General features: G+C 37.2%; 1 protein-coding gene across 3 annotated transcripts; it reads right to left on the reverse strand.

Annotated features, from left to right (window-relative positions):
- Window positions 1–14,503: 14,503 nt before the first annotated feature.
- On the reverse strand, window positions 14,504–16,939 carry LOC131031015 (methylesterase 1). Of its 3 annotated transcripts, XM_057962015.1 has the most exons (4): window positions 16,592–16,939; window positions 16,130–16,270; window positions 15,028–15,159; window positions 14,504–14,936 (listed from the first exon to the last, which is right to left on the reverse strand). In XM_057962015.1, the coding sequence occupies exons 1-4, from the start codon at window positions 16,814–16,816 to the stop codon at window positions 14,661–14,663; spliced, it is 774 nt and encodes a 257-aa protein (XP_057817998.1). In that variant the 5' UTR covers window positions 16,817–16,939; the 3' UTR covers window positions 14,504–14,660. The 3 variants fall into 3 exon arrangements, with proteins under 3 accessions (XP_057817998.1, XP_057817999.1, XP_057818000.1); XM_057962016.2 differs by lacking the exon at window positions 15,028–15,159 and having other exon boundaries at window positions 16,592–16,935; XM_057962017.2 differs by lacking the exon at window positions 16,130–16,270 and having other exon boundaries at window positions 16,592–16,931.
- Between the last annotated feature and the right edge of the window lie 1,702 nt (window positions 16,940–18,641).

Below are 18,641 nucleotides of genomic sequence, written 5' to 3' on the forward strand. Positions count from 1 at the left end.
CTTGAGTCGCCTAATAGGAAGTTTTTCATCAAAAGCTCTCTGAGCCACCACAAGAACATAGATTTCCAGATGCTGCAAGAACTTAAATTCGTGGGCTTCCATCTTGACAGCTCACTTGACTTTATCTGGAGAGATGCAATCAAAATTTGCACCAACCACCCGAAAGGAAAGGGAGGAGTTGGCCTTCTTATCTCCCCCAAGTGGGCAAGTAACATTAAGGATAAAGGGATCTCCCCTTGCAACAAAGCAACCTGGGCTACCCTAGATATTAGGGGCTCCAGCTTTGGCGTTTGCTCTATCTATGCACCTAATGACTACAAGGAAAGAGTGTCCCTTTGGATCTGGTTGACTTCCCTCCCAAGTATCCCTTGGATAGTGGCTGGTGACTTCAATATGACTGAGCATCAAGATGACAAGGCTGGCGAACTTCCTTTTGAATGGAAAAATGCAGAAAAACCCCACTGGGACAAACTTAAACAAAAACTCCAGTTATTTGACCCCCTCGAGGGCACTAAAACTGCTGCTTCTAACCTATGGTACACTTGGTGCAATTTTCAACAAGGCTCCAATCGTATTTACTCCAGATTGGACAAATTTTATGCTAACAATGACTTCTTCTCCTTCTCCCCTAACCACTTGGGGAGTGCGGTTGTTGTCCTGCCAGTTACCCTTTCTGACCATTTCCCTATCCTTGCGGTCATTAACACTAGAAACACTATCCCCATTAGCAGCCCCTGTAGCAAGAAATTTATTCTCAACACCTCCCTCCTCAAAGACCAAGATGTTCTAGGTGCCCTTAAGGTGGTCAAGTTCTTTAACCTTCAGCCCCAGCCTCACCAATCCTGCACTCTCAGGTGGACAAGGAATGTCTCCTCCTGGAAGAAAGTACTCCAAACCATTGGCCAAAAGAAAGCCAAGGACTCTAGAGCCATAAAAAAAACTCTCACCCTTCGCCTCCAATCCCTAGAGCAAGATATTCAGACTAACCCCTCCTCCCCCACCTTGGCCAAGCATGTCTATAAAGCCAGAGACATCCTCAGAAAGCACCAGTAGGTCAAAATCAGGGGAGCCTTCATTAGAGCCCGCAACCACTGGCTCCAATTCGGAGATAAAGGCTCCAAAATCTTCTTTAACCTCCTTAAGCAGAAACAAAACAGGGAAAAAATTGATAGAATAACTGTAGACAACAAGGAACTCCTGGATCTCAATCATATCAAAGAGGCCTTCGAAATGTTCTATAGAACTCTCTTTACCTCAAAAGATAATGAGGCCTCGAAAGAGGCTTGACACAAATGTAGTACCATCATCCCTAAAAGAATCTCTGATGGTGATGCTCTCCTCCTCAAAGCCAGGATCTCTATACAAGAAATTGTCGATGCCATTAAAGCCCTCAAGGATAATAAGGCCCCAGGCCCCAATGGTCTCCCTACGGAGTTCTACAAAGCCAATCTTGATTGGGTCACGCATGACCTCTATGACATATACAATGAAGCTTTTGACAATGGCACTCTAGGGGAATTCATAAATAAAGGTATTGTTAAACTCATCCCTAAAGATGGAGACAAAGCACTCATTAAGAACTGGAGGCCAATCACCCTCCTCAACGTCTCTTATAAAATCCTTGCCAAAGCCTTAGCTACCCGCCTTGAAAATATTCTTCCAAAATTCCTTTGCTCTACCCAAACTGGATTTATTAAAGGCAGGTACATATTGGAAAATCTTGTCACTAGTTGGGAATCCATGGAATGGGCCAAAACCTCTAACCAAGATGTTGCCATGTTCCTTGTGGACTTTGAGAAAGCCTATGACAGAGTCGAATGGGATTTCATCCTCATTATGCTCTGAGCTTTTGGCTTCCCTAACGAGTTCTGTGACTATGTCCGAATTCTCCTCAAAGATGCTTCCGCCATGATTGAAGTAATGGAACCCTATCCCAGCCTATTCCTCTCTCTAGATCCATAAGGCAGGGCTGCCCTCTTGCCCCTGCTCTGTTTGTTATTGCCTCAGATGCCCTCTTCTATCTCCTTAGAGATGATACTCTATCTCCTAGAGTCCATGGCATCGCGCTGTCGGATAACTCTGAATTGCTGAATATCCAATTTGTTGATGATACCTCTCTTTTCCTGGAGCTCTCCAGGCAAAACATAGATTCCCTCAACCTAAAAATCAACACCTTTAGTAAAGCCTCTGGAGCCAGGATCTCCAGCTCCAAATCTATTTTACTTGGTTGGAAGGATGAACCTCGAGATTGGCTACAACAAGACGGGTACTCATGGGGAGGACCCAACATGATTGTCAAATATCTCGGTATCCCCTTCTCTATCTCCCCCTCTCTTCGGGACATGTGGACCTGGGCTAAGGGGAAAATTGATAAGAAGCTCAACAAGTGGGACAATAGGATCCTCTCCCTAGCAGGTAGGGTTCAAGTATGTCAAAAAATCCTATCCTCGTACAGTATCTACTACTCTTCGGTTTGGATGTTCAACAACTATCAAATTTATGAAATTCAAAAGGCTATCAGGCGCTTTCTCTGGTCTGATGGTAAGGGAAAAAGAAAGGCCCATGCGGTAAAATGGGCCTGGTGCCACTTAGATAAAAAACTTGGAGGTTTGGGCCTTAAGGATCTTAAGCTGCAAGGAATCTCCCTTGCCGCCAAATGGATATTTCATGCACTAGATGGGCAAGAACCTTGGAAGATTCTTATCAGAAACAACATTCAAAATGGATTCCCAAAGGCTGCCAAATCATGGAAAGCCCTCCCACTCAGTGATCTACTCAGTGGAAGTTTCTCGATGTCTGTCCAAGGCACCTGGGTCTTTAAGTCCATCTGGAAAGCCTGGGAGCATGTGCGTAGACTTATCTACAACTTTAGCATTGACTGTGACAATACTATACATGGTGAAAGGTCGATTTGGTGGAACCTCCACCACAACTCTAAGCCACTGGCCTTAACCCAAGGCTATTCTGCTAGATTCTGGCATAATAAGGGGATCAAGTATCTTATGGATATCCTAGAAAATGACAACCTCATCACCTGGGAGGAACTTAGTAGTAAATTTAATCTCCCTTCTTCACATAAGCGAACCTACAATATGATTAGGAATGCCTGTAACACCCTCAATCTCCCTAAGAACACTCATGTCAACACCCACAGGTACCTCTCATTCCTTTGGAAGGATGGTTACCGCCTCCCTAAAATTAAATCCAAAGCTATCTACAACCTGCTTAACCAGGACACCTCTGTGATCGACCATGTCAACATCCTATGGAATGTCCACCTCAGCCCTACCGCCTGGTATTAAACCTTTGAGAACCTTTGGAAATCTCCCATCCCCCCTAAGATCAAGTGTTTCAGATGGCAGCTCTTACTGGATAGATTGCCTATCAGGAATAATCTAGCTGCATATGATCTATGTTCTGTATGCAATAAACCTGAATCCACTCGACACATCTTCTTTGACTGCCCTTTTGCTAGGGAGATTTGGTTAATGTTTGGAATATCCATTACTGAGCATGTCTTTACTTATGATATAGTTACTGGTTTCGTCCATAATCTTAAAAAGGATGCTAACTTAATTTGGCAAATTTTGTCCTCTTTTATCCTTTGGTTTATTTGGAAACTCATAAATGAGGAGAAGTTCCAAGGTAATCCTAGGGAACTTACTAGTTTTCTTAAAAAACTAACACATTATAAAATTGTTGTACAGGTTTGCTTCCTGAGGAATGTTGAATGAAACAAACTCTTACGGTTCCTCAAAGAAGGTTGAGCCACCATGTTTATATACAAGATGCAAGATGGTTATGAATGGGCAAGGATCGCAGAAAATCAAACTGCCTTCGGGAGTGCAGTTAAAAAATTGATTAAAGAACTCCAAGATACCAGAGCTCCGCCCTTCAACAGGGTTGACATGTGCATACAAATCATGGAGAGGAAGAAGGTGGTCTGGATGGAAGGACCACAGGGGTGGACCACATGGCTGGAAGACCAGGATGAAATCCTCCTCTAGTTCCTTATGGCAACAAGTACAACTTTATTTTGGAGCTTTCTTTTAGTACAGTGTATATGACACTCATCTAGTTCTTTTTGGTTTCACTGTTGAGGCCCTGCCTCCCCTGAACTCATTTGTATAAACATCTATTTTGGTCTCTCGATTTATTATATAAAAAAAATAAAATAATATATTATTATATTATATAATATATTATTACATTATATATATCCGATTTGCATAGGTAATTACCAGGCCAAGGTGTACTGACATCCAGACCAAGCAAAAAGTCAACACAGATTTTCGCGGTTTTAGGTGAGTGAAGAAAGCTATTTTTTTCACATCGCCACTTTTTGGCCCCCCTTGTTCCTGCACTAACCCAATAGCTTGCACCATCCGGAGCTTGAAATTCTGGGACTAACTGGTTCAAAACCTCAAAACTGTGCTCAATCAGTTTCCTATCCTTTGACTCTGCCTGAGCCAATTCCTGAAGAGCCTATTCTTGAAGAGCTGCCACTGCCAAAATATTCTCTGTCGGTGATATCATATGGTATGGTTTGTCAAAACTAATGGAAATTTGTGGTAAATTCCCTTTAGCTATGGCAGAAGTGTCAATTGCCAATCCAGAAGAGAAATCTATCACAGTCTCCTTACCCTTATCACCCGGAGAGATAACCTTTGTATCATTTAGCTCTTGTGCATCAGTGGCTTTGCCACTTGGTGCCTCACCCAAAACTTTAGAATCATCTACACTTGTATCCTTATTTACATCTGCCTCTACATGCTCCGTTATCTATACATTATCTATCGTGATATCCTATGTTTCAAAATGGGACTCAGTAACTGGTACAGTGGTATCTGATTGAGTGCTTGCCAATTTCTCAATATATATAGTTGGTTTATCTGTCAGTTTCATATCCTTAGGTAATTGAATGTTCTATTATTGTACAAAATTGGAACTTAACTCATAGCCAAGATCCAAAATAACTCTCACCCATATATCAATTGTCTCCTTTTTTATTTCTTCAAGTCTGTACAACATGAGATTGTTAACTCTCAATTTGGGATTGAATTCTAATGATCCGATTTTATTGATTAAATCATCCATTTCCGGAGGGGTTATAGAAGGACAAAGGTTGACCAATTCGGTCTCCTTAATCCGCCTATCCAAAGACTAAGCGTGTGGCTTTCTGACCTCTAATCTATAAAATAACTCCTTAGGAAAAACCTTCTCTAATTCTATCAATGCCTTACTAAATGAATCAAGATATAAAAGAATATCCTCTTCTATTTGCTTCTTGTCCTCCTCACCAAAATTGTCAAAGAATGAAGAAATGCGATCTAGATCACCATCATTTACAATATGTTCAATCAAATCTTGTGCATTCATCTTTTTCTTACCAGTTCTTTGTTTAGATTCCAGTTTATCTTGCTCATCTGATTTGAATTTTCTCTTATGTACAATCATGATCTTTGGCCTTCGAGGAGTCTCCTTGACAAGTTTAGTCTTTGGTTCTTCTTTCTTCTCCCTTACCAATCTAGCAAAAACGCCTTTCCCCTTGGGAACCTCCTTGATCTCAGTATCTGATTCTATTTTAGAAGAAACAATCATATATTACTAGGCCGCCTTATGTTTCTTCTTGGGTGGCTCTACCGGTGTTTGACTGGCAGGCTTAACTTCCGGTTGTTTAGATGTTTCTGATGTAACCAAGACCACATTGGGTGTGGCCTGAGCTGCTTTTCGAGCTTCTCTTTCCTCTTTCCTCTTTTCTCTTCTGCTTCAACTCTTTCTTCCTCTACTCTTCCAAAATTTTAACATGATGCTCGACCTTAGATCTGTCAGCACCTTCACTTATCAATGACTCTTCTGCTAGCCGAGTCATCTTCTTTTTTATTGTCGGAGCTACCTGTTCTTGATGAACTTTAATTCCTTTCTCCTTAGCAGTTCCAAATTTCTCTTCCTTTCATCTATCGATGCTTGCAAAAGGTGTTGTGCATAGGCAACCAAAGTAGCTTCCTCAACCTTATAACCCATAGGCATTATCCATATAGTCCTAGGTTGTACAACTTCCATCATACATTCATCTTTATCTTCCATAAAGAAAATTGTGTCCTTATATTTCTCAACTATAGATTTAGGAATCCGGGACCTATTCTTCATTTCCTCTTGAAATGTTTTGAAAAATGGTCATAGATTGGATTTCTTATCCTTATCACCTTGTTTTGAGCAATCTAGGCTGCTATGAGGTGGTCAAAAGCCCACTGAGTCTTTCCAAAACTGGGAACAGTGCTCAAAAAGTAAATTACTAGACAAATAATGAAGGAGCCATACCAGAAAGTATTATTTTTGTCTTGCATGATCTTCTATAGGTTAGTCATGAGTTCTTTTAGCATTACACTGCAAAGATCATAATGGACATCCTCCTTTACCATCTGATAAGCAACCAAAATGTTGTCACCAACTATAGAGTTTAACCGGTTTGATTGATAAACCTTATAACCAATAATCATTGGTACAAATTTAACATCTATGTCCTTGACATCGTCTACCCTCATAGAGCTTCCATCAAAAGTTGTGCCAATAAGTTTATTCATTTCAGTGTGAGATAACTTACATCTAGTACCAGGAATGCCTTCAAGTTTTTGGACATGTGACATTCTTGATAAATTCCTCAGTAATTTTTTACGGCCAGTCCAACTAGATGAATTCTCCATGAATGTGGCTCAAAATATAGCGTACCCATTCTGCCTCATCAAAAGTCAGGAAATCCACAAACTATGTGAAACCCTTCCTCTGTAAATGTGCAAATTCTAGTTTCAGCTGGTTGTTAGAGATTAGGTTTTCAAGGAAAACATAGGACAACTCATAATTGCCAAGTTCTTCAATGTTGCAGTGGATGTATGCCCTAATATCCTTTGTATGAAGAACTCCATGATAAACTTGTGAAAATGCACCTAATGGCTCATCTAGAAGGGATTTGTATGGATGCTTCTTGAAAATGGGACGAGGGCGGTCTTATCTCAACCACCAAGGGAGTATCAATGTTGGATGAAGATGAAGCCATTGTAACCAAACATGAAAGCTAGGGTTTTTGAAAACACGAAAAATACCTTGAAAATGCTACCGAGAGATCAAATTGCTTGAAAGAAAGTGCTTGCTCAATTCGCTCTAGAACTCTGAAATGCTCTAGAAATTCGCACACTTGAATACTCGATCATTGTGTGAAGAAAATAACTTAACTTCCCCTTTTTATCGTCGTTAACCCTATTTTTCCATTGTAATAAATGTTACCGGTTAGGCTTGACCATGTCACATGATCTACAAGTGGATTTCGGTAAACTACTAAAATCTCCTCAATATCCATCCGCAATCAGAATCTTCTGACTACAGACCTAATCTGAGGTATCTACATGATCTTCAATGATTTGCCTACCCCTAAGGCCGAGTGCCTTAGTTACCAGTTGAATCTACTGCCGGTGTAGGACTTGATGACTCTGTCGGTTGTTCTATTGATGGTGTATCAAATCTTCTTACCCATCTCATCTCATGTTGTTTCTTGATATCTTCCACTTTTTCTTTTCCTTTCTCATATGCATTTCCTGTAGTTGCCAGTGGTTTCTTACTTCTGCAATATTTAACAATGCGCCCAATCTTGTTCCATGCATAACAAACAATATTTTTTTTTTGTACTGCTTTGTTAACTCCTTGGTTTACTTTATTTCCTTTTCATCTTCATTGGTTAGGCATATGTCCAAATCTACTACATGCATGACATCTTACATTTCCAAGACCGGTGAGCGATGCATTGTTCTGATTATTCCTATTTTTGCACTGACTAGCCATATGACCAAATTTATTGCAAATAAAGCATGTACCATTGAATTTGTGAGAATTAGGCTATCTTACCAGTGATTTATAATTTTGGTTGACATGATTCTTCTTCTGTCTGGTTGATGTATCTTGTCGTGCAGTACCAAAGCTTTCTCCTTCTTCATAACCAAGACCTCTTTTGTCATTAGCATCTCTCTGATTGTTCAGTAGTTCATCAAGTTTAGAAGAGCTATCCTTGAAATTGTCCTTGTACTCATTTTCAATAACCAAATCATCCCTCATGATTATAATCTATCTTTCAAGTTCATGTTCATTGTTTTGGGGCTGGATCAACTCAAGTTTCAGCATATCATTCTCATGAGTCAATCTGTTGCATTCCTTAGATCTATTCTTCAATGCTTGAGTTAGGTTTTCTTCATTTTTCTTTCTGTCCTCAATCTCCTTGCACATCCTCATAGTTACGGCTTGCATCTCATTCTTCAAGACAATGTTCTCCTGAGTAAGTTTATGACAATGATCCTTCATAGCATCTTCCTCATCATTGCTCTGATTTTGCAATTGATCACAAAGTTCTCTTCTCTTAGCCTTGACAACTAGAAGCTTTCCTTGCAATGAAATGATGTGTTCACGAGCTTGCTTCAATTCATTTTTCAGTTTACTGTTCTCTATTTTCTCATTATCAAGATCCTCAAGAGCAAGTCTAAGTTGCTGTTGCAGACCAGTTTCCATTGATTCCAAATTCTGGATCTTCCTCAAGTGGTTAAACTTATTCTGAGGAACCAAGCTCTGATACCAATTGTTGGAATCTAAGAACACTGAGAGCGGGGGGGGGGGGGGGGGGGGGGTGGTGAATTAGTGTTTTACTGATATTTAGTTATTTTTTTAACTTATTCCTTATTAACCGCTTAACAGTAAATAAAATTAGAATGCATACACAAAATAACACAATGAAAGGCAACACCATAACACCAAAATTTATACGTGAAAAACCTTGCAAAGGGAAAAACCACGGTGGGGTTGATACCCACAATATCTATATACTTGATCAAGGTATTCAAATATTACATAAGAGGGTCAACACATGCAGAAAGGCCAACCGCCTAGAGCTCACTGCTCAAACACAAAATATAGAAAGTCTCACTAACTTACATAACACATAAAAGTGTTTACAACTGAAAATGAACTTATAAATAGCATCTGACCATGCTGGTTAAGTTTCGGTGAATGCTCTGATAACCTCATCTGTATTTCGGTTCTCTGATACTCTGTTATGCTATTGGTTAAGTAGTGCATGAGAAACTACACATAGTCGCTTCCAATCGCATACCAAAACTCACTGAAAATGTTCGCAATCAAAAGCTCTCATAACATCTAACACATATCTAATCTATCGCTGAAGTGATCTTCTTAAATATCTATCTAACTTAACCATGTTGACTTCAACAAGAAATATAAAAACGTTGGCTGCCGGAACATAATGAAAATCAAACATAAATCCAATGACCATGTCAGCCATCACACGTTACCACCAAAATCCATGAAGACATAATTGGGACCAAAACATTTCCTTAGTTGGGTCCTATCCATTACCAGGTTCTATATACACGTTACCGGGATCATGACTTAGTCGGCTATGAAATGAATGTCAGAGCCGAAGCTGGTGCCGATGTAAAGCAATGTGAATACCAATACCAGTTAAGTGCAATGTATGCCGGTTAACCAAACTATGAAACCATTTACCCTGAGATGATGAGTTGCCATCAATGACAACCCATAATACCATGAACCTTACCAGATGAGTGTCAATTGCCAATAATAAGGATAAATCACCAAATCAATTTTCCCTTTGGGGGAGGGATTCCTTTACATTCAAAAGAGGGGAGGAATCCACTAGATTCAGTCAAAAATCAATAAAGACTGAATACTAAGTGAAGTGATTGATTATGATGTGTTTTTCCCTCTTTTGTAAGTTGAAATGTTGATTTAGGGTACAATGCTGAAATTGAAGACAAAACTGAGAAAATAATGAGCTACAGGTTTGGGATTTTGTTGTGCACCTGGATCTGAATAATATAAGTTGATTCGGATATGCCTTGAAAAAGTTGGGATTGTAGCATAGCAACACGGTCCTCCTAATTTATGCACACCAAAAGGGTTGTTCTGTCTCTATGTCTGAAGCTTATTTAGAGAAGTACAACTATGCACCTGTTTCCTGCACATAGAAAGAAAGGGAAATATGTTGGGAGTAGGGGTTTTCCTAAGTCAAATCCTGGTTTAGAATCAACCTTGAATGAAATATTGAAATAAAATGATGGAAGGATATACCTTAGTTCTACAATAACTGATAATGATGCTTTGCTTCTTGAATATAATTATGTATATGTTGTATGAAATGGCATGAACGTGACAAAACCCTAATCACACACACATGCTTGCAAATGAATGATGTAATGTTTCTCCACAATGGATAGATGAAGAATATGCAGCCTTGAAGACCTCTAGAAATGCTTGATGATGAAATTTTCAATGCTTGGATGCTTGATTTCTTGAGATCCAATTTTTCCTTCATGAATGTATCTGCCTTCTTGTCCCCTTATCACCTTATTCCAAATGAGAGGGGAAGACCTCCTTATATACTTGCCTGTCATCAAACATATTAATTTTCTGACATAAGCCGACATGGAAGTAATTTATGCCCAAATTTTGGATAGGGCCAAGGGTTCAAATTAGGCCCCAATTAGGGAGGACCATGGTGTTGCACCATGGTCCTAATGAGGACCAAGACACCACGCCCTGGTCCTACCCCAAATTGGGTCGGGGTTAAGGGGTCCCAATAAGGTAAAATATAATAATATGACATTTATTGCATGGTAGAGACGTAAATAGGTCCTGATCAAATGTGAGGATGAGAACACTAAGGTGAGGGCCCCAAATGCAGTCAAAACTGCAAAGGGTGCAATTTTAGGATGCTTCAGTGATAGAGGAAAATATAATTGTGATCTTTAATTTCTTGAAGTACTTTATTTTCTACAAGTAGCATGACAAGATAATGTGTAATTGTTAATGGTGATAATTGTAGCATCATAATTTGTAACCATGTACAAATTAATGCTACTTTTTGTGCCCTTGCCTTAGTGTTGCCTAGCTCTTATCCAAGCCTATTTTTAGCCTTTGTATTGCAAAACTAATGCCATATGTCTGCATGGTGATTCAAACCTTTTCCCTAGATTGAGTACACCTTATCCACGACATATTCAGGGAACTCTTGTCCTAGACAAGGGTGCCCTCAAAACTAGGCCCAAATTTTAATATGTTAGTTCTTGGTTCCTTCCAATTGGTTATCGAATCGAATGTCTCAATATGATCATTAAAGGTCGACCTAATTTATAAAATACCTCGATAACCCTATATAAGAGTATTCTTTCATTTCATTTTCATATTACAAGCACTCTATCATACCCTCATCATCTTCAAGTATCAGGGTGACATTTCATCCCAATGCTACATCCTTCAAGCATTCTTTAGATTTGAGAATTATGGAGCAAAAAGTTGCAACAATATTTGAATGCAAGCATGTTTTCATGATTGATTCCTGTATACAGTGAAATTGGAAGACTAAAATTGTAAAACCAAATAAAGATATGACCAAATAAACCCTAGTTCTACAATGAAATCCACCGTACACCAATGAAGAACCTAAAAACATGTGAATAACAAATATAAAAATATACCTTTCACATGCTCATTAAGGTTTGATCTCTATTGTTTCCTATCTTCATTGATCTTGTTTTGATATATTGGTTGCTCTTAGATTTTATGTGTGCACAAGGGCTCAACAAAGAGCAAATTGTGTTTGTGTAGATGATTGATAGCTATGAGGATTCATGCGAGCTTTAAAATTCATTAGGGATTGATAAGGATGAAAGGATCCTATTATATAGAGAATGCCCTAGAAACAGAGGGATATGATTAAGAGGTGGGGGGATAAATGGTTGGCTAGGATTGAAGGGTATAGAAAATAGGAAAATATTAGAGAGATGGTTAAAGGTTAATTAAGAGATTAATGATAAGTGTCATGGAGGGAAAAAGCTAATGAATTAATTAAATAAATAAAGATTTATTTAATTAATAGAAGATGTGGTAAAGGATAATTTAAATAAATAAAAATATTTCTTTAAATGGAGAAAGGCTAGAAAAGGTTAAATGAATGAATTAAATAAATAAAGATGTATTTAATTAATAGAAGGCTTAGGATAATAATTAAATAAATAAAATATTTATTTAATTAGGCTAGGACGATTTTAAGTTTCTACAATTCCTTTATGTCTTGTCATGTCATGCTATTGCATCAACACTTATGATCACATTAAAAAAAGAACATTACATAATCAACCTTCAATTAAATTAAGAAAGCTTGAGGTATAATATTCAACATTTTACTTAAGAGCTTTCTTTTCAATTTCAATTCAATTATAGGGTTAATTCCAATCCTAGGGTTTGAACTAGGCAAACTCCTATCAACTAAACCATTTCCCTCCTTTGAATGTGCAGGTGATAGGATCTAGAGATGACAGATATAGATTCAAAAAGTGCTAACTTGACACATAAAACCAACTTTTGCAGAGGCAGAAATTGGAGGACAAGGTTGCCCTAGGCACATTTGTTTGACACATTTTTGATGAAACTTTAAGGAAACACTTAGAACAACATCATGATCCTCAAAATATTCCTTGTATTAGGGGAATAAATATTAAAAATATTTGAAGACAAAGTAGTGGGCATGAACTTAACATCCAGGCTAATTTTGGAGTGTGAAAAGAGAGCTCCCATAAATTATTTTAGGTTCTAGATAATGACTATACCCCCCAAAACCCCATGTGAAATTCATAAATGAAAAAAACAACATTAGTCCATATATATTTAGCAATAGCTTGAAATTTGTTCTCTATCATTTTAACTTCTTGAAGGAGATAAATATCTATCTTATTCTCAAGAATGCAATTCTTGAGTGAAAATTGTTTTTGAGGACTATGAAGTCCTTTGAAATTCTGGGAGGGTATCTTCACTTACAGGTCTTTTCGGAGGATGTTTTTGATGTTATTTTCATTCCAATTAGAGCTATTTTTTTAGCTACTTCTCTGTCTTGTCTTGTCTTGTCCTAAGAAGGTCTGCCCACCTTAATGTCAAATCTAATGCCTACTTTTTTCTTATTTCCTTTCTTTCAAGGGTTTGACCATCCTTCTTGGTCTAAAGAGTTTTGAGTGTCACTTATCTTTCTTGGAACTTCCCATTAAGAAAAATATAAGCATTATTTCAGTAGGGAGTGAGACTCCATTTTATTCATTTCAGTTGCCTTTAGCAAGATGCCTTCAAATTGAAGGGAATATGTTTTAAGGAAAGAGAGGTAGGGGTTTCATTGGTGAGCTCCCCTTCTTATTTATCCTCCAATATAGGGGAGCCCCTTCTATGTTGTCATTTGTTTATTTGTCAGTCAACTATTAAGCCCAAAACATAGAGGTATCATTCCTAACAGGGGTCGGGGCTATGGGTGTCTTCATTTCTAAGAGATAGTTCTTATCACCAGTACCCTCATATGTAGTTCTATCATTTTTAATATGCATTTGGTTGTGGGAGTCTTCTTCTCTAAGATAAATTTATCATCACCATAGCCTGGTTGCTAAGTTTCAAACTTGTGAATTGATGATATTTAAAATATGTTCTTTAAATGGGTATTCAATTGACCCACTATCCTAAACTATCACGTTTTATTTCAAATTTTTAGTCTGCTTCAACGGTGATTTATAATTAGTGATAAGGTAAACAACTTTTGAGAATTTTTTATATTAGTAGTATTTTCATATATGTTAGGTTGAGTCCACTTGAATCTGAATTGGGAATCAAGAATATTTGATTCAAAAGGGTTTTGTAGATATCAATATTAACACAAAACCAAGAAAAGCCAAACTTGGATTTATCCTTTGTGATGTTGTCGATAGAGGTAAAGTGTTCAAGGGAGTTGCCAATTTATATGAAAATCTCTTCATCCCAAAAGTTAAGTGAGAGGCCAAACAACCTAATCCAATAGGGACTATTTTGTTCAGGTTTACAATAGGGTCAATACCTAGCTTCCATATATAGAAAGAGACTGTACTTGAGATAGATCCACGAGCCAATGGTGAGGACTAGAAGGAGAGCTTCCTTAGAAATAAATCGAAAAAGGAAGAGACGGCTTACCATCACGCTTACAATTTAATATCACACATTAGGTTGCATCCACATGTACTCTAATTGAAAGTGAGGATTGTAGAATTGAAGTTTACATAATTTAAATATTGCACAAGTTTTACTATATTCATTAATTCAAAGAAAATCAATTCCTACATTATAATAAATATATCTTACATGATATAAGTAATCTTATGCTATTATTAATTCTAGAACAAATACCCTATCCTGTTATTTGATTATAACAATTATTATAAACGAGTTAAATTTTGTCTAAATTAAATATATACTTAATGATTACGTTCTTTTAATTAACCTAAATAACTTAAGAGAAGCATTATATTTTTTCCAAAAAAAATGTAGGTTATCATAGAGAATTTAAAAAATTACTTCTTACAAATATTTTGGCTTAAACAACATGTTCTAAGATTTGAATCAGGTCTAAACGACTCATATAAAATCAGATTAATAGATGAACCAAATATGCTATTTAAACTTGCCCCTTCCTACTGAATCCACACTTCAAATATGAGTATAAACTTTAGTAAGGCTATTCTTTAGAGGATTTTTAAAGTATCATATGGAGAAATATGAAAAGAAAACGAGGCACAACGTTAGTCACACAGGAATCTATTAGCAATTTGTAGGAGTGTGTGAGCAAGTTGATCAGGCTTGGAGAAGAATGGAGAATGATCAGATCCTTCTATCTCGTATACCATTTGTGGAAGATTCTCTGCAATCATTTTTCTCTGGAATTCCTCCGATAAAATTTTATCATCTTTGGCCACAACATATGCTCGGGGAACTCGTCCATAGTTTTCATTCGAGTAGGAAATGGCTTCTTCCCCCAAAGGAAATGTTTTGAGCAGAGAATCAGTCAAACAAATATCCTGCATGAATTCCATTATATGAACCAGTTAAACAAGCAATAATTTAATTCGATAAAATCAAGCCTAGGAGTTGTTGATTTAAATAGTTTACCGAGGAGGGCGTGTTTTGCATCAAAAATTCTCGTGTAAACTGTTTGCCAAACTTAAAGGATCTGGGTTTATTTTCTGCTCCATTCACAAAGGAAATTGTAGAGTCTCCGAAGTTTCCAACTCTAGATAGAACCTATAGATGCATAAAACTATTATAAATATAAAAATAAAAATTGAAATTAAAATTTTATATATAAAATGTTTATTGCATTATTAGATCAAATCTATAAACAATTAGAAATATAAAATAACAATTTTTTTACCATATTTTGTGAGTGTTGATATGGATAAGGTGCTGTGAACTATGTTTTAAATTTTGGGCTTTGAAATAGAGAATTAAAACAAGTTCTCCTTGCAGATTTGCTTTCATTGTCATAAAGTTAGGTGCACCATATTCAGGCAAGAAGTATTATTCCATCTCCCAATCATAAGAAATAGATTCAGAATGTTGAGAGAATTTCAGAATTTAAGAAGAATTTAAGAAGTGCTCTGTTATGATGAATTTAGGGAATTAGTTTGGTACTATAGTTGTGGGTCTCATGGGGAATGCGTTCGTTCCATAGGGAGCACCCATGGATCTTCATTAAGGACAAGAGAGAATCAGATGCAGAGACTAGGAATTGTCCTCTGGGAGAGCCTAGATCTTCTTTGAAAAAGGGCAAGATGGTTCTTCATATGGATCAAGCTGATTCCACTTTAGAGTTCTTTTGAAATCAGATGCAGAGACTAGGAATTATCCTTTGGTTGAGTCTAGATCTTCTTTGAAAAAGTAGAAGATGGTTCTTCATATGGGTCAAGCTGATTCCACTTTAGAGTACTTTGGATAGGTTCGGATTCAACCCTCCACCATTGTTATGGCAGCTCTCTTTTTATTTAGGATTTGGTTTTGTATTTCAAGGTCGTTCTGAATTTGAAACTTATTTCTTTATAACTTCTAATCTCATGTTACATTTGCTCTTTCTTGATGTTCATGTTTTCAAAATCCAATCAAAACCCTCTTTCGATTTATAACTTTAAGATAAAAAACACACATCTGTGCAACCAAATAAACAAAACATTCACCAGAAGATTGCAAGATTGAAAACGGAAAACTAGAAATAAACCTCTTTGAAACTGTCATTGACAGTCGGTCCGCTGAGGGCCATAACTGCAGTAACAAAAACAGCAGCAGCAATTTTATGTGGGAAGCGCTCCATGGTATAAGTTACATTGATGCCACCAGCGCTATGGCCAACCAGTATCACCTATACAATATTGTCCTCTCAGATTTAGACTACTGTCATGCCACTTGTTTTATAGATCAGCTTTATAAAAAATGCACACCTTATGATGGGAAGAAAGAACAATAATGTAGTCTGCCAGAGGTTGATTGTGATGCTATTTATTAATGTCCAGAGGCATTTAGGACATAATAATATTAGTGTTTTAATGAAAGTATATCTTTTATATGTCTAAATCATTATCTTTTTGAGAGATGTATTTAAGATATCTATGCTAATTTTTCATCGACTGTAAACAAATGTAAAAAATAAAATAAAAATAACTGTTTGCACTGAAACACACACCTTATGATGGGAAGGAAGAGCAGTAAAGAATTCTGTGAGAGGCTGATTGTACTCCTCTAATGTGGAAATGTGATCTGCATCAGTGGGGTTAATGCCTTGGCTAGCCATGTCAAGTGCAGAGACAATATGACCGCCCTTAATAAGGAGGTCTGCAACTTTGTACCAACACCAGGCGCCAAAGCAGGCTCCATGGACCAACACAAAGTGGAAGCTTCTGGAATCCATTACTTTTACCCTTCTCCTAATTTCTATTTGTAGGCTCTCTAATATTTCATACTGAATTGTATAGATCTATAGATTCATATATTAACATATAGAGACAAAATTGCGTAGCATCCAGCTTGATTAATATCACATCTGTGCCGTGTAGTGTACAATTATATGTTTGAACTTTGTCCAATTTTTCTTAGAAACTAGTTGAGATGTCCACTCGTTTTATGTGGTACACAATGCTTTTATGTTTAAAAATCTCTGTTGTTTTTATTGTCCACCTGTATAGCAAAGTCTACGTGGGTCAATTGCTGGTTAATGAATGATGTGTACTTATTCTAGTTTGACAGGCACATTAATCTCTCTTTCCAGCTACCAGTCTTGCCATCTAATACATTTAATCTTTCACACCTAAGTTTACATATAATGCATATAAGAAATACGATATTATTGAGCAATTTAGAATAACAAGTTGATAGATCCTTTTTAAGATTTAGTGTGTTTGATCTAGAGATATCATGTAGACAGTTTCATAAAAGTGTCATATTTCTTTATAAGAATCCTGATATTTTTCTTGCGTCTGCCTTTTACCTATGTGCATGTGTAATGATTGCTACTATATTGATAATACTTTTGAGTTATTCATATTGATAAATTGGTTAGTGGGTTTGTGTGATAATTTTGGTCGGTTACAGGGATCTATTTGGATTGTAAGTTGAAGTAAATTTTATGGTCTTAGTGATAAGAGATAGATAAATGGGAATGCTAGTTTTAATGTTAAGACTTTATATGAGAATGTCAGTTTCAATGTTAAGACTTCGTTTATAACTTTTGCCCAAGTATAGGTTTGTCTTATTTGGTATTGGGAATGTTGAGTTGTTAACTGATCCTTTACCCATAGTTTGAATGTGCATGTGTGATTGAATCTATGTGTAACATTGAGGTTAGATGCTTTGTCTATCACAATATTGCTTGTTTTGTTTATAGGGTAAAGATACAGGGTTAACTCCTAACAAAATCTAACCACTTAATCTAAGGACTAGGATTAAGTCATTAAAATATAACTAACACATAAACAAATTTAAATAAAAATAAAAATATTCATATGACTATATAAAATATTTCATGGGAGGGCACATGATATATTGCTTGTGTCATCAAAATGAAATGCAAACAAAACATATAAAAGAAGAAGAGAAAAATGCGACAAAAAACAAAACATGAAAGAAATTATTGAAACTATGACCCCATAGGACACCATATGACCCCATACACCACCATATGACCCATTAAGACATCATATGGTCCCAAGGGGCCATATGGTGTCCTAAGGGGTCATATTGTGTTGTTAGAGGTCATATGGGCTCCTAAGGAGCCACAAGTGTGTTAGAACACCATATGACCCATTAGGACATCATATGGTCCTAAGGGGTCATATAGTGTACTAAGGGGTCATATGGGGTCCTAAGGGGCACACATGTGTTAGAACACCACTTAGGACACCATGTGACCCATTATGACATCATATGGTCTTAAGGGCTCATATGGTGTCCTAAGGGGTCATATGGTGTCATTAGGGTTCATATGGGGTCCTAAGGGGCCACACGTGTGTTAGAACACCACATGACTTGTTAGGACACCATATGACCCTTTAGGACATCATGTGGTCCTAATGGGTCATATGGTGTCCTAAGGGGTCATGTCGTGTACTAAGATGTTAAAATGGGTCATATGGTGTCCTAAGTGGTCATATGGGGTCCCAAGGGGTCATATGGTGTCCTGAAGGTCATATAGTGCCCTAAGGGGTCATATGGTGTCATTAGAGGTCATATGGTGTCCT

The sequence above is a fragment of the Cryptomeria japonica genome, chromosome 3, assembly GCF_030272615.1.
Source record: "Cryptomeria japonica chromosome 3, Sugi_1.0, whole genome shotgun sequence".
NCBI lineage: Eukaryota > Viridiplantae > Streptophyta > Pinopsida > Cupressales > Cupressaceae > Cryptomeria > Cryptomeria japonica.

Excerpts from the sequence above, each read along its gene's own strand:
- LOC131031015 (XM_057962015.1), bottom strand. The coding sequence starts at position 16,816 with ATGGATTCCAGAAGCTTCCACTTTGTGTTGGTCCATGGAGCCTGCTTT. Across the intron at positions 16,271-16,591 it reads CTCTTCCTTCCCATCATAAG|GTGATACTGGTTGGCCATAG; the intron begins GTGTGTGTTTCA and ends AATATTGTATAG. Across the intron at positions 14,937-15,027 it reads TGCAAAACACGCCCTCCTCG|GATATTTGTTTGACTGATTC; the intron begins GTAAACTATTTA and ends GAATTCATGCAG.